The sequence below is a fragment of the Schistocerca piceifrons genome, chromosome 11, assembly GCF_021461385.2.
Source record: "Schistocerca piceifrons isolate TAMUIC-IGC-003096 chromosome 11, iqSchPice1.1, whole genome shotgun sequence".
Classification (NCBI taxonomy): Eukaryota; Metazoa; Arthropoda; class Insecta; order Orthoptera; family Acrididae; genus Schistocerca; species Schistocerca piceifrons.
This window is the reverse complement of record NC_060148.1, coordinates 26,450,855-26,473,115: the sequence shown is the minus strand read 5'-3', so window position 1 is coordinate 26,473,115 and position 22,261 is coordinate 26,450,855. Positions and strand designations below refer to the sequence as shown.

Genomic DNA, 22,261 nt, shown 5'->3' with positions numbered 1-22,261 from the left:
GGAACCTGCCGCACCTCGGTTGTATAAGGCTTACCCAGGCATGCGGGGCTCTGTCTGGGCTGACGTTTCGTTCCCTAGCTGCTCGTGGGACGCACATGGCAACCACGTATTTCCCTTCACCAACTTCGCAATCAGTCAAGCGCATGAGGGAGGCTAGTCCTCCAGATATGCAGATGGAAAAGAGTAACAGGGCTCATGGAGTCGTAAATGACAATGTTTTCATCGTGATTAAGAGGAAGGAGGGCTCATTTGAAAAAGTGACTCCTTTCTACATACATAAAGGTTTAGAAGGACTCGCAGGTACACTGAAATCTATCAAACGCCTGAGGAATGGTACCCTGTTAGTTGAGACTACTAGGGCATCGCAAGTGGAGCTGCTTCGGAAGTCACCCAAGTTAGGCGAGTATGATATTACTGTCGAGTTGCACAATTCCCTCAACTCCAGTAAAGGCATTGTCACCTGCCGTGATTTAATGGATATTGATGTCGACGAGCTGAAGCAAGAATGGGCAACACAGGGGATTGTAGACGTGGACCAAAGGACACGTAGGAATAATGGAGTTATTGAGAAATCTGCCACTTTCATTGTGACTTTCAATTCGCCTGTCTTACCTGAATGCGTTCTGGCTGGTTTCCTCCGACTTAGGGTTCGGCCTTATATACCTAACCCTATGCGCTGTTTCAAATGTCAGCGATTTGGCCATACGACAATGAGTTGTGGGGGTGAACCAACCTGCGGTATCTGTGGCAAGGCAGCTCATGAAGCTGGGACCAACTGCACATCTCCAGCGCTGTGTATAAACTGCTCTGGGAGCCATCCCGTCTGGAGCAGAGACTGCCCCGTCTTTGCGGAAAAACGAAAAATTCAGGAGATCAAGGTGACAAAGAGGCTACCTTATGTGGAAGCCAAAAAAGAGTATAGGGCTACAAAACCCCCTGTCTTTGCCACATCCTATGCCTCCTTGGTGCACAACCGTGCGTCGCGAGTAGACGCTTCGACGCAGACCGTGTCCAGCGTCGCAGTATCCTCCACCAATACCTGTACCTGTGTTTGTACCTGCCAGAGCACTCCCACTAACAATATCGCTATTCAGGCTGCTCCGCCTGCACCCACCGCTATTGCAGAGAAAGCTCCAGTGAAACCTTCGAAGGCCCTCCAGAAACAGAGTGCCTCTCCACTTCCTCCATCCCCAGCTTCCACAAAGAAAACGGGACCAGGGAAAGGGGCACGGCGTTTGACGTCACACCTGCCAAAGGCACCATCAGATGTCGTCATGGCATCCCTGACTGATGAGGAGGACATCGTCATGGATTTTGATACCTCTTCCCCAGAACCTGGCAGCCCCTCTGCTGCCACTCGCTCTACAAGTGCCTCACCAGCGCGGCGCAAAGACAGGGGGAAATCTAAACCGAAACGCTGATATGGCTCCCATACTTCAGTGGAATCTGAATGGAGTCAGACCTCGCCTTGCAGAATTGCGGCTGTTAGTACAGGCAAACCCCATTTGCATCTCTTTGCAAGAGACACATTTTAAAGAGACTGACACGCCTGTACTTACGGGATATCGCATGTACAGGAAAGACGATCTGACTGGTAATAGGGCTCAGGGTGGGGTGGCAGTGTTCATTAAGGACACATTCCACTCCTCACCTGTGACCTTAACCACGACGCTACAAGCGGTTGCAGCTCGGATCCTGGCCCAGGTTCATGTTACAGTGTGCTCCTTGTATGTACCACCCGCTGAGCTCATTGACAGTGAAGCCCTCGCACGGCTCATTGATCAGCTACCCCGTCCCTTTCTCATTTTAGGAGACTTTAATGCTCATAATGCATTATGGGGTTCCAACAAAACCTGCCCCAGAGGCCAGATGATTGAGCAGTTGCTCAGGACTTCCGACGTCATACTGCTGAACACAGGTCAGGCCACGCATTTTAGCACCGCTTCAGGTTCGTCTTCTGCCATAGACCTCTCTATTTGTTCGCCTGTGCTTGCGGACATTGCTCAGTGGGTCGTCGACGACGACCTTCATGGCAGCGACCATTACCCTATCTGGCTCCATCTGCCAGTTGAAATGGGTCGTGTCGCACAGCCGCCGAAATGGTTGTTCCGGAAGGGAAACTGGACGCTCTACCGGCAGTTGGCTGTTTTTGAACGGTGTGAAGGCGTCCAGGATTGGGTGGATCACATTACGGCGGTGATGCACCATGCCGCTGATGTATCCATACCAAAGTCAAAGGGAACACCTGTGAGGCAGCCTGTCCCTTGGTGGAATGACGACTGTCGTACCGCCATCAGAGACAGCGGGCGGCTTTGAGGAGATTCCGTCGGTGCCCCACTGCTGCGCATCTGACAACTTTCCGGATAGCACGGGCGCGGGCGAGGAAAATCGTTCAGGAGAGTAAACGGAGGTCTTGGCGTGAGTTCCTGAACTCCATCAATAGGTCCACATCTTCAAGCAAAGTATGGGAAGCCATTAGGAGGATCTCAAGGCGATACTCTCGACCGCCACTAGCCGCTATACGTGAGCAGGGGTGTCTCCTAACATCTCCGAGAGACATCGCCCGGGTGTTGGCAGAATCTTTTCAAACTATTACGGCCGATTCTAGCGAGGACCCCGAATTTCTGCGCTATCGGGGTACACAGGAGAGGGCTGGTTTTGATTTCCGTTCACAGAACACTGAGGAATACAACCAGCCTTTCTCTTTGTGGGAGTTGGACTCTGCACTGTCCATATCTCGGGATACCGCACCTGGTCCAGACCTGATATCGTATAGCATGCTGCAGCAGTTGGATCTGCAGTCAAAGGAAGTCCTCCTTCAACTTTTTAATGAAATTTGGAAGACAGGCGACTTTCCTAGTTCGTGGAAAGAATCGATTTTAATTCCGCTTTTAAAACCAGGGAAGGATCGGACCGAACCCAGTAGCTACCGTAGCATTAGTCTCACGAGCTGCGTCGGAAAGACATTTGAGCGTATGGTCAATAGGCGCCTGGTGTGGGTTCTCGAATCTAGATCCTTACTTACCCTCTGCCAGTGTGGATTCAGGAGGTATCATTCCACCCTAGATAACCTGATCCTACTCGAAACAGCGATACAAGATGCTTTCCTACGTAAGCAACACCTTATCGGGGTTTTCTTCGACCTGGAGAAGGCGTACGATACTACCTGGAGGCATACCATTTTGCGGCAGCTTTATGAGTGGGGTTTCCGTGGGCGTTTACCCACACTCATCCGATCCTTTCTGTCAGACAGGTATTTTATGTATAAGGTTGGGAATGTCCTGTCTGACCGTTTTAAGCAGGAGAACGGTGTCCCTCAAGGAAGTGTCCTCAGTGTGACAGCTTTCGCAATTGCCATCAATAGTATTGCGTCCACAGTGCGCCGGCCCGTGCAGTGCTCCTTGTTTGTGGACGATTTCTCCATTTTCTGTGCGTCTTCCTCCGTCACAGCTGCTACACGCCAATTACAGCTGACACTCGTGTGATTGGAGAAGTGGTCTAAGACCACGGGCTTTAAATTCTCTTTGGAGAAGACCATTTGTGTAGATTTTAACCGTTCCCGTTCTCTTTATAATCTCCCTGTTTTAAAACTAGGAGACACTGTTCTCCCCTTTATGGAAAAAGTGAAATATCTCGGGCTTATTTTTTATGAGAAGCTCACATGGTTGCCACACTTAAAGGATCTAAAGGTCCGCTGTTTCAAGGCTTTAAACGTCCTTAGATGCGTCAGTCATAGATCCTTGGGTGCTGACAGGGCACGTCTGCTCCAACTTTATAAGGCCTTTGTGCGACCTCGACTGGAATACGGATGTCAAGCTTATGGCTCTGCAAGACCTTCCTACCTCAAAATGTTGGATGTGATTCACCATGAGGGTATTAGGCTTTCAACGGGGGCTTATCGCACGAGTCCGGTTGCTAGTCTGTGTGTCGAGGCGGGAGAGCCTCCGCTGTCCATTCGGCGTCTTCTCCTCGTGGTACGGCACGCGTACAGGACCAGGTCCACTCCTCTTTCATTGGCGTCCGACACTTTTTCCCAGCCGGCACTGGCACGTCTCTTCCGCCACCGTCCGGCGGCGACAAAGCCGTTTGGCATCCGTGCAAAGGAGAGTCTCGAGTCGGTACACCTGGAGGGCATTAAGGTCCTCCACCAGGGATGGAGTAGGGGATCTCCCTGGCGACTACAAAGGCCAAGATTACTTCTTGATCTGGCTGCTTACAGGAAGTATTGTACCCCGGACCACCTTTTTAAAATTAAACTTACTGAGATTTTAGAACGCCATTCCGATTTTACTCCTGTTTACATGGATGGTTCTAAAAAGGGGGTTTTATGGGCTGCTCTGCTGTGTTTCCCGATACTGTCCATCGGATAGGGCTCCCAGAGCAGTTCTCAGTTTACTATGCAGAACTGTTTGCCATTCTGCAAGCATTAGAGCATATGCGCCGACATCGTGGCACGAAATTCATCATCTGCTCCGATTCCCAAAGTGCTCTACACGCTCTTCAACAAATGTACCCAGCAGATCGGATGGTGCAAGAGGTGCAGGACGCACTCCTGCTCTTGCAACAGCAGGGTAAGGATGTGATTTTCTGCTGGGTTCCAGGGCACATAGGGATTCCTGGAAATGAACTTGCAGATGCGGCTGCCAAGGAGGCTTGCTCCATCCCACCTCCTGCTCGCTGTTCCGTCCCCCTGCAGGCCATTACGTCTTTCGTGACTCGGAAGGTCATGCGTTGGTGGGAGGCTCAGTGGCTGGACGTGAGGGATAATAAGTTGCGAGCGGTGAAGGATTCTGTCCGACCGTGGCTCACCTCCTTCCGACAACGACGCGCTGATGAAGTAGTCCTTACACGGCTTAGAATAGGACATTGTCCTTTGACCCATGGTTCTCTGTTACATCGTGAGGAGCCACCAACGTGTCAGACATGTGGGGCACAGTTGTCGATACGGCATATTTTAACTGAGTGTGTTTTATATGCAGGTTTGAGGGAAGATTTCAGTTTCCCACCAGACCTACCCTCTCTTTTAACTAATAATGAGGCGAGTGTCACTAGAGTTTTACGTTTTTGTGTGATGTCTGGCCTTCTTCCCAAAATATTGGGATTGAAGTCTTAATGTGCTGTCCAGTGGTTTGGTCACCCATTATTTGTAAGTGGTCACTCAGCCACCGTTACTTATTTTTCCCTGTTTGTACTGCTATTTTATTTTTAGTTTTATCACCCTGTTTTGATGTGCTGTGTCCAATCTTACAATTTGAACAATACCACTTCTCTCACGATTCGGCTCTGAATTGAACTTTTGGGAACGGGCGCTGATAACCTCGCTGTTGTGCGCCCTAAAACACTAATCATCATCATCATCATCAGGATAAGATCTCGTGAACGTGATTTCAAAAGTGCTGAGTAATTTAAGTTTGTGTTTGGTACACAGTGGCAGCTTACTCAGACTTGCAGTGGTGTAACAGTTGTTTTAGTACACTTTGTCTCTATCTGAGATGAGGTGCTATTCGTACTCGGTCTGTTAAGTGGTCATAAAAGAATGGTTACATTGCAACTCATTTTGTGTGTTGGTGTTCTTGTTATTTAATCACTGTTTGTGTATATTCTTGTCTAGTATTTGTAACTGTAGTTTGTTCTGTCCGCTATATACGTGAAGGTCCTGTGAGTATACTGATACTTTTGAATCACTGTAATTGTTTTACTCAAATGGTGTTGTGTTATTTTTTTGGTATTTTGCTCCTCAGAAGTTTTAACAATAATGTTTTTGAAGGTGAGGTGTTGATACTTCAACCTTGGGGGTATTTTATAAAATTAAAATTTGTGTTGTTTTGTAAAATTTCTTGTCCACGTGTCATGGGACATTGTTTTCTTCTGCATATCATAGGTGAAAACTGGTTAAAGCCACTGTTTTCATGCGGTATCTTTCTTTTTAACACAGTAACTGCCTAAACACCGAAGTTTATCTTTTAACATTCACAGGGTCTTGCTGTTTTGTGTGTGTGTTAACTCAAGCATTTTGCTGGCGCTGCAAGGTGAAATAATTTTTGTAGTGGACTGAAAAATTAAAATCCCAGATGCGAGAAAATGATAGATGGCAGTTCCTATGAAAACTGTTTCTTTTTCCATTCATTTGACAGAGTAGTATTGTGTATCAAAATAAGTGTATACTTATTTTCATAAAACATGTATACTTTTTCCTCCACATTTATTTTTTTTTTTTTATTATTATTTTTTTTACAATGTGATTTTTTGAAAGTTATTTTATGTAAGCTGGAAGTGCAGGATCTTTTTTACAGATAGCATATAATGCTTTTGGCTTTCTGCTTTTTTTAGAAAATAAAATGTAACAGCAGTTTTCCTTTTCCCTGTAGCACAAACTTACCCAAATGGTCCTTAACAATCCGCCTCTCACTGTTTTCTTCATGGGGTGCCAGCCTTTGCTAAACCATCACTTGTTGTCTGTTCTACACTAATTTATGTTCCGTGTTTGGGATAACTGTGTATGTGTGCGTTTGTGTCTTTACTTTTTTTCTTCCTGCAACAGTGTAATTCAGAATGTCTGACTAACTATGACACTTCTCTCCTCTTGTGTTTGTTTTGTTTTGTGATGCTTCAGGTCCAACATCTGCAGCTGTGACAGCAGTGGGGGACTCATTTGCCCGAGTTCTGCTGGCGGGTGTCTGTAAATTGCACTGTAATAATGAGAAAAGTTTGGAGTGACGGTGATGTTGTGACACTGTGCATGTTTGTTTGTGATACGTGTGATGTGCAGTTAATGAAATGGAAGTGAATTGTAACGCACATATCTCGAGGGAGAGTAGAAGGGAGTGTAGGCTGTGCATTGTCAAGTATGACATGTGTAAATAGTTCCACTCCAACCCAGTAACTATAGGTAGCTAAAACTTATGTGAGTAAGACAGTATTGGATGGCTTAATACTTAATATTAGTGTTATTACATTGACATGTTACAGGTTTAAGTTTTCTTTCATTGTCATAAAATTAGTTTTGCATATTTACTAGTATTATATAAACACACAGGGTGAGTCATGTAAGATGTAACAGCCCCTTTATTCTGGGGCCAATGCACGTATTGGCATGCGGTTTTCGGCGAATAATAGTGGACTATTGGGCACATACGTTGGTACATGCATAATAATCACAATGTTTATATTGACCGAGATAATGAGGCAAGTACATGTTTTTTAAATGGGACGGTATAATTTTTTTACCATCATTCGAACGCTCTGGAAAAGACGCGTATAGTGATATGACGCATGTTGCTATTGTGATTCAAACTTTGCTTAAAAGAGGGCAGAAGAGGATTTACATACGTAGCATAGGCCTGTGGGTCGCGTGAGGCGTGTTTACAGTCTGCAGCCGCTTCCAAGCGCCTCGACCTTTCAATCGTACCATATTTCCCAGCGTCTTTTAAGCGAATATATATATATAAGTGTCACATTTCCTACAGTGGGTAGTGTTGGTCAAAACTAGAAGAAAAGGTCCCAAATTATACGTCTGGAAACCAGTACCTGTTGAGATACGGGCCAATCAAGCATCTACTGTACATGTCCATCTATATCTATGTACATACTCCGCAAGCTACCGTACATTGTGTGGCAGAAGTTGCCAGTGTTACTGCCTCTGGATCACGGGGTCCCGGGTTCGATTCGCGGCGGGGTAAGGGATTGTCTCCGCTTGGGGATTGGGTGTTTGTGTCGACTGCATCATTTCATCATCGTTCGTGAAAGTGGCGAGCCTAGACTGTGTAAAGATTGGGAATTTGTATAGGCGCTGATAACCGCGCAGTTGAGCGACCCACATACCAAATATCATCATCATCATCATCATCATCTGCTCACAGATAGAACGAGGGCAAATCAACTGTCTATATACCTCCATATGAGCCCTTATTTCTCCTATTTTATTATTGTGGTCCTTAAGCAAAATGTATATTCGCGGCAGTAGGATCGTTCTGCAGTCAGCTTGAAACGCTGGTTCTTTAAATTTGCTCAGTTGTAGTTCACGATAAGAATGTGCCTTCCCTCCAGGGATTCCCATTTGAGTTCCTGAAGCATCCCCGTAATATTTGAATGTTGTTTAGATCTACTAGTAACAAATCTAGCATTGCTGCAATGTCTTCCTTTAACCCAACATTTTCTGGATCCCAAACACTCGAGCAGTACTTAAGAATAGGTTGCATTAGTGGTCTATATGCAGTCTCCCTTACATGTCAACCACATTTCAATAAACTGAAGTTGACCATTCAGCTCACCTACCACAATCCTCATGTGCTCGTTTCATCGTGTATCATTTTTGTAACGTTACACCCAGATATTTAACCAATAAGACTGTGTTGGGCAGGACAATACTAATGCTGTATTCAAACATTATGGGCTTAATTTTTCTATCTTTTGTATTAACTTAAATTTTTCTACATTCAGAGTTAGCTGTCATTCATCACAGCAACTAGAAATTTTGTCCGAGTCATCTTGTATCATTCTTCAGCCACTCAATGATGAAACTGTACCACACATCACAGCATCGTCAGGAAACAACCACAGATTGCTGCCCACTCTGTCCACCAGATTATTTAGGCACATAGAAAATAATAACGGTCCTATCTGACTTTCCTAGGGCACTTCTGATGAGACCTTCTCTGACGAACACTCGCTGTCAAGGGCAACATACTGGGTTCCATTACTTTAGAATTCTTCGAGCAACTCACATATCTGGGAACGTATTCCATATGCTTACACCCTCATTAACAGTCTGCAGTGGGGTACACATCAAACGCTTTTTGCAAATCTAGAAATATTGAATCGGCCTGCTGCCCTCCATTCGTAGTTCACTGTATATCATGTGAGAAAATGGCAAGCTGAGTTTCAAAGTAGCAATGCTTTCTAAAACTCTGCTAATTCATGTATATAAGCCCCTAGGTCTCTAGGAAATTTATTATATTAGAACTAAGAATACGTTCTAGACTTATGCAGTAAATGGATGTTAAGGATATTGGTCTGTAACTTTGCAGATCCGTTCTTTTACCCTTCTTATGTAAAGGAGTTAACTGTGCTTTCATTTTTCACTCTCATGTGACTTTGTACTGGCTGAGAGATTTGCTGTAAATACGAGGTATTAAGTGGCCAGTGCTGTAGCGCACTCCTTGCAGAATAGAATTAGGATTCTATCTGGGCCTGACGAATTATTTGGTTTCAACTCACTCAGTTGTTGCTTATTACTGCTTTGTCTATACGGGACTCTGTACTATGACTGAAACGATGGTATGTTCGTAATATTCTCCTGCGTGAATTATTTCTTCTTCAACACAGAATTTCCGACTGCCTGTTACATAGAAGAAGACACTGTAGGCATTGCTGCATGTGGTTGCCACACATCCTGACACATTCTTCACCTTCATTGTGGTGAATTGCTTTTACATAAAGCCAGCTCCATTCAGGTTGCATGACATACAGTGATCACACACTCCCATAACTTCCACACATTGCTGACAGGTTGTGCATACACTGACGCCTTTAAATATCCCCATAACCAGAAATCCAATGGATTCAGGTTGCTACCGGACCACCTGAGCCAATCCATTGGCCATGAAACATTGTGGTGAGGCACTGTCGCACAATCCGTAGAAAATGGTGTGGTGCCATGTTGTGCCTAAACCACAGCTCTTGTGTTTCTTCAAGCGTAACGTTCTCCAGTAGCCTCAGTAATTCGTCGGTGATACACAGAATCTGTTAAACTGTTTGGCAAACTGTGTTCACTATGACTGGGTCTCTGACAATTCGATACTGAAGCAATCCTGACACCTCACTTCCACTTTCATCTGTACGCATGTGCCTATTGCAGTAATTTACTTTGCAATCCCTTGCGAGTCCTGCATAATCTATAAATACTGCACATTACTTATAACAAGTAAAATGGCCCATATCTCAACAGGCATCAGTTTCTGGACGTATATTAGGTTCATGCACAAGTTCATAGTATTTTTGTTGTGTCTGTTGGTATTGTGGTTGCTATGGGTTTGTTTGTTGAGTGTCTTTTTTATTTGTATTTCATCATTGTTGTTCAGATTTACAAATTGTCAGTTGGAGATGATGAGTGGAGCTGTGGATGCTAGAAAATGGGAGTGCCATGTGGAGTAATCGGAACATTTCTGACATTCTCTTCTGTGTGAGTTCAGTACAAGCGTGGCAGCCAGAAACATTTGCACAGTGTCTACGGATAATGCCACTGGAGAGAGCATGCCAAGAGAATGGTTTTCTCATTTTAAAGAGGATCATTTTGACACTAAAGTGCGCGTCATTTATGACGGTGGCCGAGTTTAGGTTCGTTCTGCACATCTGATGTCACAAAACACAGTCAGCCAATGAACAGAGAACGGCGTTGCCAGAGCTCGACTGCAGTGCAGAGCATGGACGAGTGTCTTCAGTCATAAATAAAGTAATTGAACAAAAGGAATGTCTTGATAGCAGACTTTCTTTTGTAGAAAGTTTGGAAAAAGCATTCTTCATATTCTATTGATTAATTAAACCAAAAAAGCAATAAGCCTCCTAATTCAGGCGATAGCAATGAAAGGTTTTTGTATCATTCTCACTAACCGCTTTTTCGCAATAAAGAACAGCAGAAATTGTTTATTTCCTATTGTACTTCAACAAAATATGAGTAATTCATAATCATACCAACAGTGTTTGTCGGTATTTTGCGTGATATTTTAAAGTCCTCTGCGTTAGCGTAATGGTTAAAGTGTACGGCTGCTAAGCGAAGGGTTCTGAGTTCTAACCTTGATCGGTGCTTAATATTTTCTTTATTTAAAAACAATATCGAAGTGTGTTACATCATGAATTTTATTCGTTTGAATGGAATTTTTTGAAATTTCTAGTGGCAACTAAAATCGACCATACGGAAAGTATACTTTTACCTCTGCAAGCTCTTCAAAATTTTGTGCAATGGTTTACTACATTTAATGTTGCACAATAACTACATTGAACATCAAAACAAAATTAAGTCATTTATGGGGGGAAGGTATCAGTCAAGAAGATGTGTAAAAATCAAATTTTTGGGCCAAATAGTTTTTGTGAAACCAAATGATAAGTGTGTCAAAGCAGTCGGAACACCGTGTGTCTGCACAGGCGAGCAGTGCAGTGATGACAAAATCGCGCACAGCGCGGAATGCGGGGAGCACGTCTGTGTAGCAGTGAGAGGGGTTAATGCGGCCGTGGTGGCTTTATTTCATAAACTGTGCGCTCCCCCCTAAACGTAAGTTTGCGAACTGTACTATACTATGGCGCTGCTTCTCTTGGTGCGTACAACTGGCAACGCAGCAATCTCCAGCGTCTGGGCGGGCATGTGCGAACCGCCAAGATAAAAGAATTGAACTATGGTGACTCTCCACATTCAGGAAGACCTTTGGGGTTTGATGAAGATCATTTAAATCCACAATAATCCGCACCAGTGTACTCGAGAACTGGCAGATGCGATGAACTGTGATCGTTCCACCATTGTGTGACATTTGCGAGCAGTGGGGAAGGTTTTTAAAATCCGGTATATAGGTACAGTGTGACCTAAGCTGGAATCACAAAAATCAGCAGGTGGCCCTGTGAGCATCTCTGCTTACTCATCATCATCTGGCGTGTGGTCCTGTGCCAATACTGGTGACGAAAAGTGGTGTCTATGCTAACATAAGAAAAACAAATGAATGGTTGAGCCCAAACAAAGCAGCAACTCCCTGTACAAAGAGCTGCGCACTTCCACAAAGGACGATGTAAAGCATCTGGTGGAACAGCGACATTGTGCTGTACTCTGAATTGCTTCCTGTAGGTGTAACCGCCACAGCCGACACTTATTGTCACAACTGACACGTCTTGCAGATGCAATCCAAGAACAATGAGCAGGAAAACTGTGTGTAGAGATGCTATTCCACGATGATGCCCATCCACATTCTGCTAGACTGACCAAAAACGTCATAGAGGAGTTGGGTTGGGAAGTCATTTCACACCCACCTTATTCACGTGATCTTGGTCCCTAGATTTTGCCACTTTCCATTGAACAACCTTCGAGGGACTCCCTTTCAGGGTGAAAATGTGCTGCATACGTGGCTTGGCAAGTTCTTTTCCTCAAAATGTCAAGATTTCTGCAGTCACAGAATCAAAAAGTTAGCCCAGCATTGGCACAATGTTGTAAATAGTGAAGGAGGCTATATTATTGATAAACAAAGCCTTTATTGAGTTTATTAAACTTATGGAAAAATGCTACAAACTTATGCACCATTCTAATAATTATAAGAACTTTACTTCTGGATCTGACCAGTACCCCACTTCCTGCAGATATATGTGACACATTTTCAAAAAAAAAAAAAAAAAAAAAAAAAAAAAAAAAAAAAAAAAAAAAAAAAAAACTGTATATATTTATAGTCACCATCTCTTATTGAATTTGAGTGCTGGATGGGAAAAAGTAACAAGTCAGTAAGTCCTTGTATGGGCCCTAATTTATTTGATTCTCTTGTCACGTTGATTTCATGGAACATATGTTGGACAAAATACTAACACGAATTGTTTACAGACAAATGAAAAAACTGGTAGAAGCCAACCTCGGGGAAGATCAGTTTGGATTCCGCAGAAATATTGGAATGCGTGAGGCAATACTGACCCTCCGACTTATCTTAGAAGATAGATTAATGAAAGGCAAACCTACGTTTCTAGCATTTCTAGACTTAGAGAAAGCTTTTCACAATGTTGACTGGAATACTCTCTTTCAAATTCACTGAAATACTCTCTTTCAAATTCTGAAGGTGGCAGCAGTAAAATACAGGGAGCGAAAGGCTATTTACAATTTGTACAGAAACCAGATGGCAGTAATAAGAGTTGAGGGACGTGCAAGGGAAGCAGTGGTTGGGAAGGGAGTGAGACAGGGTTGTAGCCTCTCCCCGATGCTATTCAATCTGTATATTGAGCAAGCAGTAAAGGAAACAAGAGAAAAATTCGGAGTATCTATTAAAATCCAAGGAGAAGAAATAAAAACTTTGAGGTTCGCTGATGACATTGTAATGCTGTCAGAGACAGCAAAGGACTTGGAAGAACAGTTGAACGGAATGGACAGTGTCTTGAAAGGAGGATATAAGATGAACATCAACAAAAGCAAAACGAGGATAATGGAATGTAGTCGAATTAAGTCGGGTGATGCTGAGGGAATTAGATTAGGAAATGAGACACTTAAAGTAGTAAAGGAGTTTTGCTATTTGGGGAGCAAAATAACTGATGATGGTCGAAGTAGAGAGGATAAAAAATGTAGACTGGCAATGGCAAGGAAAGCATTTCTGAAAGTATTTGTATGGAGTGCAGCCATGTGTGGAAGTGAAACATGGACGATAAGTAGTTTGGACAAGAAGAGAATAGAAGCTTTCGAAATGTGGTCCCACAGAAGAATGCTGAAGATAAGATGGGTAGATCACATAACTAATGAGGAGGTATTGAATAGAATTGGGGAGAAGAGGAGTTTGTGGCACAACTTGACCAGAGGAAGGGATCGGTTGGTAGGACATGTTCTGAGGCATCAAGGGATCACCAATTTAGTATTGGAGGGCAGCGTGGAGGGTAAAAATCGTAGAGGGAGACCAAGAGATGAGTATAGTAAGCAGATTCAGAAGGATGTAGGTTGCAGTAGGTACTGGGAGATGAAGGAGCTTGCACAGGATAGAGTAGCATAGAGAGCTGCATCAAACCAGTCTCAGGACTGAAGACCACAACAACAACAACAACAACAACAACATGTTGGACAAAGTAGTATGATGGTTGACTGTTCTGGGAATGTACGCTCTCAGAATTTGGGTGAAGTAACAGTTTTTGTATTGTCAGTTTATTATACAAATGGTCTCTGGAAATCAGATATTCCATTTTCCGGTGTAGTCAACAAGTTGCTATTCATTTAAATATTGGGGGCAGAGAGCGTCATGTTCAGTCTAATATTTCTACTTCTCCTTCAGTGAACAAAAAGCCACTGCATCCAGATTATCCAAAAAATTAAAAAACAGTTGTGTTTTTACATGGGAGTGAAAATCGATTCTGGAAGTAGAAATCCAATACCCAAAACTGCATTGCCAGAATTGATACTAGAGTGTTTACATGAGCAACCAGAAGTCGTATTGGAAAACTGATGTATGAAATCAAGTTTTGGGATCCTCTTGTAAGCATAGAGTGTGAAGCTCAGTGTCTGTCTCGTAATGTCTGCCACTGTTGTTGGCTGAACATTTCTGTCACAGTTTCATGCTTACTAAATGAACTTATGATGAAATGCATTAAGTTTTTGCTTCACCTCTATTTTCTCTGTCAATCATTTCTGATATGGGTCGCAGACCGAAGCAATATTGAATTATTGGGCAGATAAGGAGTTTGTTAGCTACCTTCTTCATGGGTGAATTAGATTTTCCGTCCATTCTTCTAAGTTATTCTGTCTGAGATCTACCTTTCTTTCAATTGGATTTATGGCACCATTCGACTTAAAATCGCTCTGTATGTGTATTCCAAGATATGTAATGCAATAGATTGCTACCGAGTGAGGTGGCGCAGTGGTTAGACACTGGACTCGCATTTGGGAGGACGACGGTTCAATCCCGCGTCCGGCCGTCCTGATTTAGGTTTTCCGTGATTTCCCTAAATCGCTCCAGGCAAATGCCGGGATGGTTCCCTTGAAAGGGCATGGCCGACTTCCTTCCCCGTCCTTCCCTTCCCTAATCCGATGAGACCGAAGACCTCGCTGTCTGGTCTCCTTCCCCAAAACAACCCAACCCAATAGATTGATTCCGGTAATTGTCATTGCAGAATTATGTGTAGCACACAATTTTTGTATGATAAGATGAGAGTGATGTACCCACATCCGTTATAGATGCAGTTGAAAATGGGCCATGTTCTGAAACTAGTAGCTAACTCTGCCCGAACAGGCTATGAAGGTATAACGGTACTGACTGGCCGCCGTGTCATCCTCAGCCTACAGATGTCACTGGATGCGGATACGGAGGGGCACGTGGTCAGCACACCATTCTCCCGTCTGTTGTCAGTTTTCATGATTGGACCTGCTACTTCTCAGTTCTCTGAATGCCCTGTGGTACCATGTGACTGCCATGTCATGCTCAGCCAATGGGTGTCACTGGATGAGGATATGGAAGGGCATGTGGTCAGCACACCATTCTCCTGGCCGTCTGTCAGTTTACGAGACCGGAGCCGCTGCTTCTCAGTCAAGTAGCTCCTGAGTTTGCCTCACAAGGGCTGAGTGCACCCCACTTGCCAACAGTGCGCTCGACAGACCGTATGGTCACCCATCCAAGTGCTAGCCCAGCCTGACAGCACTTAACTTCGGTGATCAGTCTGCGGCCAATACCAGAAATGATTGATAGAGAAAATGCAGATGATGAAAAAATTAATGCATGTATCATGTGTCCATTTAGTAAGCATGAAACTGTGACTGAAATGTTCAGACAACTCCAGTGGCAGACATTACAAGACAGACATCGAGCTTCACACACTATGCTTACCACTGCAGCAAGGCCGTTGGCACTGAAACTAGTACTACTGAATAAATTACATTTTTAAAATACAGTCCAGTGGAATGATGTCATTCTCAAATATATCGAGGCAGACTTCAAGAAGAATATAATAATTCCAATCCCAAAGAAAGCAGGTGTTGACAGATGTGAAAATTACCGAACTATCAGTTTAATAAGTCATAGCAGCAAAATACTAACGCGAATTCTTTACAGACGAATGGAAAAACTGGGAGAAGCCAACCTCGGGAAAGATCAGTTTGGATTCAGTAGAAATGTTGGAACACGTGAGGCAATACTGACCCTACAACTTATCTTAGAAGAAAGATTAAGGAAAGGCAAACCCACATTTGTAGCATTTGTAGACTTAGAGAAAGCTTTTGACAATGTGGACTGGAATACTCTCTTTCAAATTCTGCAGGTGCAGGGTTAAAATACAGGGAGTGAAAGGTTATTTACAATTTGTACAGAAACCAGATGGCCGTTAAAAGAGTCGAGGGGCATGAAAGGGAAGCAGTGGTTGGGAAGGGAGTGAGACAGGGTTGTAGCCTATCCCCAATGTTATTCAATCTGTATATTGAGCATGCAGTAAAGGAAACAAAAGAAAAATTTGGAGTAGGTATTAAAATCCACGGAGTAGAAATAAAAACTTTGAGGTTCGCCGACGACATTGTAATTCTGTCAGAGACAGCAAAGGACTTGGAAGAGCAGTTGAATGGAATGGACAGTGTCTTGAAAGGAGGATATAAGATGAACATCAACAAAAGCAAAATGAGGATAATGGAATGTAGTTGAATTAAGTCTGGTGATGCTGAGGGAATTAGATTAGGAAATGAGACACTTAAAGTAGTAAAGGAGTTTTGCTATTTGGGGAGCAAAATAACTGATGATGGTTGATGTAGAGAGGATATAAAATGTAGACTGGCAATGGCAAAGAAAGCGTTTCTGAAGAAGAGAAATTTGTTAACATCGAGTATAGATTTAAGTGTCAGGAAGTCGTTTCTGAAAGTATTTGTATGGAGTGTAGCCATGTATGGAAGTGAAACGTGGAGGATAAATAGTTTGGACAAGAAGAGAATAGAAGCTTTCGAAATGTGGTGCTACAGAAGAATGCTGAAGATTAGATGGGTAGATGACATAACTAATTGGGAGGTATTGAATAGAATTGGGGAGAAGAGGAGTTTGTGGCACAACTTGACTAGAAGAAGGGATCGGTTGGTAGGGTATGTTCTGAGGTATCAAAGGATCACGAATTTAGTACTGGAGGGCAGCGTGGAGTTTAAAAATCGTAGAGGGAGAGACCAAGAAATGAATACACTAAGCAGATTCAGAAGGATGTAGGTTGCAGTAGGTACTGGGAGATGAAGAAGCTTGCACAGGATAGAGTAGCATGGAGAGCTGCATGAAACCAGTCTCAGGACTGAAGACCACAACAAAAAGAACATCGAGGCTATGGTGCCCATCGAAAAAAAAAGGAAAATGATTGTTCAGTAGTTGCATATTGTACAATAATGGATATTTCCACCTATTTATGTGCAGTACATTAAAATCGTTTATGTTGAGCATCAACTGCTTGTCCTTGCACTAAGTGTTGATCATATACAGGTCTTCCTGTACTTCTCTGGCACTGTGACTACTGCGTGTATGACAGCTCGTATGCAGACAGCCTTGTGAAACTCGTGACATTATCCACTTGGTAATTTATGTACGGGCTGAACCCAAACTCGGAAGTGTTACAGAATGCACCGTAAGAAACAAACTGGAGATGGGAACTGATGTTTGTAGAAGTCATTGAATGATGCTATTGAGATCAGAGTTACAGGGATCGACACTAATAGCTAGGTCACTCCTCGAACTCTGATGCCTCTGCTGTCAGCGTACTTGGCCGTCCCTACAGTCTCGCTTTGAGCAGCACATCACCTGGCGTCCTGAATGCGGTCAGCATTATTGTGAGGAATTCAGCTTGTGATCCGTCAGAGTATAAACTCAGGTTTGCTGACGTTTGGGTGGCCTAGTAGCTGCTGATGCCTGTAACTCTGATGCTGTGCAGTGTTGTAGGAAGACGTTTTTGGATGTGAGTTCTTATCATCAATTTGTTCCTTAAGATACCCTCCATTAGAGTTAGGGTCTACCTTGTATAGTGTTATAGAGGAAGTGCTATATTGGCTAGATGCTGATTTTTATTTTGTCGAAACATCTAAACACATATGGCTGCTAATAATCAGACCCCGAAACATAGATGAACTTATACAATGGTGTAAAAAGCAGTATAGAGATATATCCAACATCATGTTTATTAACCAATAAATTCAGCAATAATTAACATTACATAATTGACACCTTTTTCTCTGCAGACTGTAAAAATAGCATTTTTAAGAGAAGTTTTCTCTTTATCAGCAACATTGTTTAGAGAGACCATATCCCGATCTTGAGAAGCTATTTCAGAAGCTGATGATGTGGCTACACAACTTCAGTAATTTAACAGGTTGTTTCTGTGTTGTTGGATGGGTAGTATGTTTGATAGTTTTCCATACCTCTAATGGATCTTGTTTAAGGTGGTGGGCCCATTTCATTTCTACTGTGCAAATTGTCCTTTTTTGTTCAAACGTGGAAAATCCAGGATGGAATGTAACAATATTATGTGAAGTAAAGCTGCTGCTCACCATATAGTGGAGATGCTGAGTCGCAGGTAAGCACAACAAAAAGATTTTCACACTTATAGCTTTCGGCCAATGGCCTTTGTCAGTAGACGCACATACACGCACGCACACTCACGCAAACGCAACTCACATACACAACTGCAGTCTCGGGCAACTGAAACCACATTCGTGAGTGTTTGTGTGTGCGTATGTGTGTGTATTGTTGACAAAGGCCAATGGCCGAAAGCTACTAGTGTGAAAATCTTTTTGGTGTGCCTACCTGCGACTCGGCATCTCCACAATATGGTGAGTAGCAACTTTCCTTCTCATAATATTCTTCTTTTTTGTTGTTTTGTAATATTCACTTCATAAATCAAATTTGGTTTCTCTGTTTTCTTCTACTTATCACTGTGTTGCTTGTCATTGACAGTCATTTCAACCACACGAACAAATCTGTAATGGTTTTAACTGCCTTTGAATGTACTACAGTATTGAAAGTGTTCATCCTTGTATTGGAAATGAGCTATGTTCATGTGGTGTATGGAGCTATGTTAATATGGAGCTATGTTAATATGGCTAATGTCCATTTGGCAGTATGTGCATTTTGAATTCCTTTATTGTGCTGCTGTATAGACTCTCCCCAACAGTCTGTATTGGCTGCATAACAGATATTTTCGTATTCAACATACTGCTTATTGGGTTTGTTTTACTGCTTGCAATATACTTTTCCATGCAGATTTGGCAAGCCACAAATGTGTTGCACTGGTGTCATTATGAAACATGTTCAGAAAAAGATTTGTTTAATTGACGAAAGAATAACTTGCCGACAGTGTTACTGATTAGATAATTTCTAGCCCTTGTAACGTGTCGGGCTGTTTCCTCACCCAGTGCACCACATGTGACGTGCTGGGACACGTCCTTATTTATTTGTGCCACTTAAAGTTCACGTCACAACCGCATGTACCGGTATTGAAACATTTCCTCACCCAGTAGATAGTGCGCAGTGTTCTCGACGTACCTCACTTGGTTTATTCAATATTGTCTTTCCGGTAGCTGCGTCCGTCTCACCTAAATCACACTGAAATTAAGAATCCAGGATCCTAGGTTAAGTTTTCCAAAATCAGAAGTCAAGATCGTATTCATTGTTGAACATTTATGTCAACCACAGTACGATTTATTTGTTATCACTCGCACACACAATATTCACGTGACCAGGCTTCTTACACTTAATTGTCACATTAGGTAGGTCAAAAACTTACAATCTTTAACAAAGTTCACAATTACAATTACTGAAAAATTAACCGACTTGCCGCACTTTTGCTCCAAGAGAATCTGACCGAGAACCTACCGGTAACTTGAGAACTACACCAGCTCTGGCCTTATATAGACGAGTGCTTGAATATTTGACTATTTCTGTTAATATATTATAGTTTATAATTTCCCAGGGTTAAAATGATCCTTTCTAACTGGTTCTGAAGTTAACTATTGGGTTTTATTATTTAAATAACACGAGTGAGCTGTACCAATTTAAATACGTGGAACTAACTTGTGCATCCGCCGTGGGAATTCCCGACTTATAACCACGGCAGCCCTTTCAAACAATAATTTTTACATATTCAAATTTACTTAATTCTTAATTAATGGACTTACAAAGTTGAGACTTTAGTTATTTTATGTAGAAAAATAAAGGTAGCAAAAGTATCGAAACAGATCTCGGAATTATTTGGTAGTTTGGTCACAATTGGCACTGAAAATCATACAGGCTTCAGATTTCGAGTCTTGGTATCTATTTAACTAATAGACTTTAGGTTAATTTAAACACTTTGCTGGAATCAGTAAAATTTAGGCTTTCTTTTGGATGCAGTCTTACAGCTGAATTCGTTCTATTAGCTCACTCGAATTTTACTTATTACGTATTGCACAATATACGTCATTGTCCATAACTGTTAATAGTATGCATTTCCAATAAAACTGATTAGCTCATTACTTTCAGAATAGATATTAGAATGTACTGAAATAATAGATTTTACTAGGGGAATTTTATTTAAACTATTTCTGAATTCTGTAGTATGAAGCTGAAGGCCACAGAATCTGTAGTCTGAATCTGAGTAGTGAAAAAGAAAAAAAAAGAAAAGTTCATTGCTTAACTAAGTTACTGAAAGAGTGTAAAGCCAAAACAGGATAGCAGTGGGCAACCCTGCTTTGTTACACCCTCCCGCCCCCCTTTTTCGAAGATCAGTATTCTGTCCTGAACGTCTATCTTATGATACTTGAAAGAACTCAGTTTCAATATCGAAACGTCAGTGTGTAAGCTCTCTGCATCCCTAGTTGTGAACAGTTACAGTCCTATAAGATTCCTACCGTAGTCGCTCCAGTAGTAGGATACCGTCTGTTACGCAGGCAGCGGGCCCGGCGGAGCTGTGCGTGTCGGCGCTGGAGGCGGCGGGCTGGGACGTGCACCGCGCCATCAAGCTGCGCCGGCTGCACGCGCTGCTCCTGCACCACCGCGGGGGCGGCGGCGAGGGGGAGGGGCCGTGCGACGAGGCGGCGCTGCGGGCGGCGCTCGAGGGCGCCGGCTGGGACGTGGCGCGCGCCCTGCTGGCCCTGCAGGCGCAGGGGACGCTCCTGCCGCCTGCGATACAGGTCTCTGTCTCTTCTGTGTCTGCATCTACATTCCAAACGAGACTGTAAAGTGTGTGACAGACAGTGATTCCCACTGTATGTTACGGTGTCTCCCTGTTATATTTGCATATGGAGTGCAGAAAGACAACAGGTGCCTCTTGTCTTTGTGCCGCTGTGTGGTTATATGTGGGGACTGAAGTCTGGGTGTTCGTATGAAACCTCTCTTCAGACATACCAACTCTCCTGATTTAAGCAGGAGACTCCCGATTTTTTCCTTCTTCCTCCCTGTTGTGTACATAGTTCCGCGTAGTCAGCGCGTACACAACTTTCCCACTAGAGCGCGCCCCGCTAAGCACGACAGCACAGGCGCAGCGCTCGTCCGTCTCCGCACTACGAGATGGCGCTGCCATAAAGACGGACCAAATTCTGCTTCCGCCAATCCGCATACAGCCGATGAGATTTTTGCTAACATAGGACCTTTTCTTCTCGCGGATCACACTTGCGCAGTGATACCTGAACGCTCGAGGTATTATAAAAGTGTACAGACCTCCGATTATTCAGTGTGCATTAGTCTGTAGTCAAGTTTCAGTCTGCGCCTAATAAGATTACCATATTCCTGTACATAGCCATGAAGATAAATGAATAGACACTTTGTAAAGTATCAGAGATATGTGAGAATAAGATTAATGTACCAAGACCAAAGGAACTTCAGATTGTCAACTGTAAATAGCATCCCGAACCAAGTTAAGTTATTTCTATGCTTTTTATTATTTTAATAAATGTGTGTGAAAATTAATCAAGTTCTGTTTAAAGTTGGTCACCGTCAATCTGCTACTCTAAGCGTGCAAGTGGCGTTTCTATCGTCTGACCTGACGGCAGAAGATAAACACGCCACGATAAGACCACGAGACATATTGCTGACACTCGCCTACTTCACTAGAGCGACGAGTCAAATAATCTGATGGTGTGTGTACCGAAGGTCTTACAGTACGCACACCAGACTCCCGATCCCCCGACCGTGAAGACCGATCTCCCAATTTTCAGAGCAGTTTCAATACTTTCGTTACTATTTGAAAATCCTGCCCCTTCAATATATTGGTGGATGACAATGCACGGCTGCTACTTGTTCTCTGTTAACTGGGAAGATCTGTGCGGTGGCTATCGGGAGCGGCAGTAGGCGTAGCTCGCACTTCGTATCTACGAGGAAGTAAGGAACTTATCATTGGCAGCGTCCTGAGACAAATGAATATCTTTCGACCGGTGCCAATTTCCTCCACTTCTGGTTGCATCGGTGCAATCGTAAAGTTATTGTGGACAGGGAGTAGTCGAGAGTTGTTCCAAATGAAGTGATTAGCATTGTTCTTTCTACAAGGACTTGTTGCCGAGTTGGGGGATTTCCTCCTAAATTTAGGTGGAATTAAGCTGCCTGGGGGAAATTGGAGGGATAAATGTTTCAGG

General features: G+C 43.3%; 1 protein-coding gene across 1 annotated transcript in view; it reads left to right on the top strand.

The window, feature by feature from the left end:
• Positions 1-22,261, top strand: part of LOC124720254 (activated Cdc42 kinase-like) — a 390,360-nt gene that overhangs the window by 350,963 nt on the left and 17,136 nt on the right. Inside the window, exon 22 of the mRNA XM_047245572.1 lies at positions 20,582-20,712. Coding sequence (XP_047101528.1) covers positions 20,582-20,712 — 131 coding nt within the window. The remainder of the gene's footprint in view (positions 1-20,581; positions 20,713-22,261) is intronic.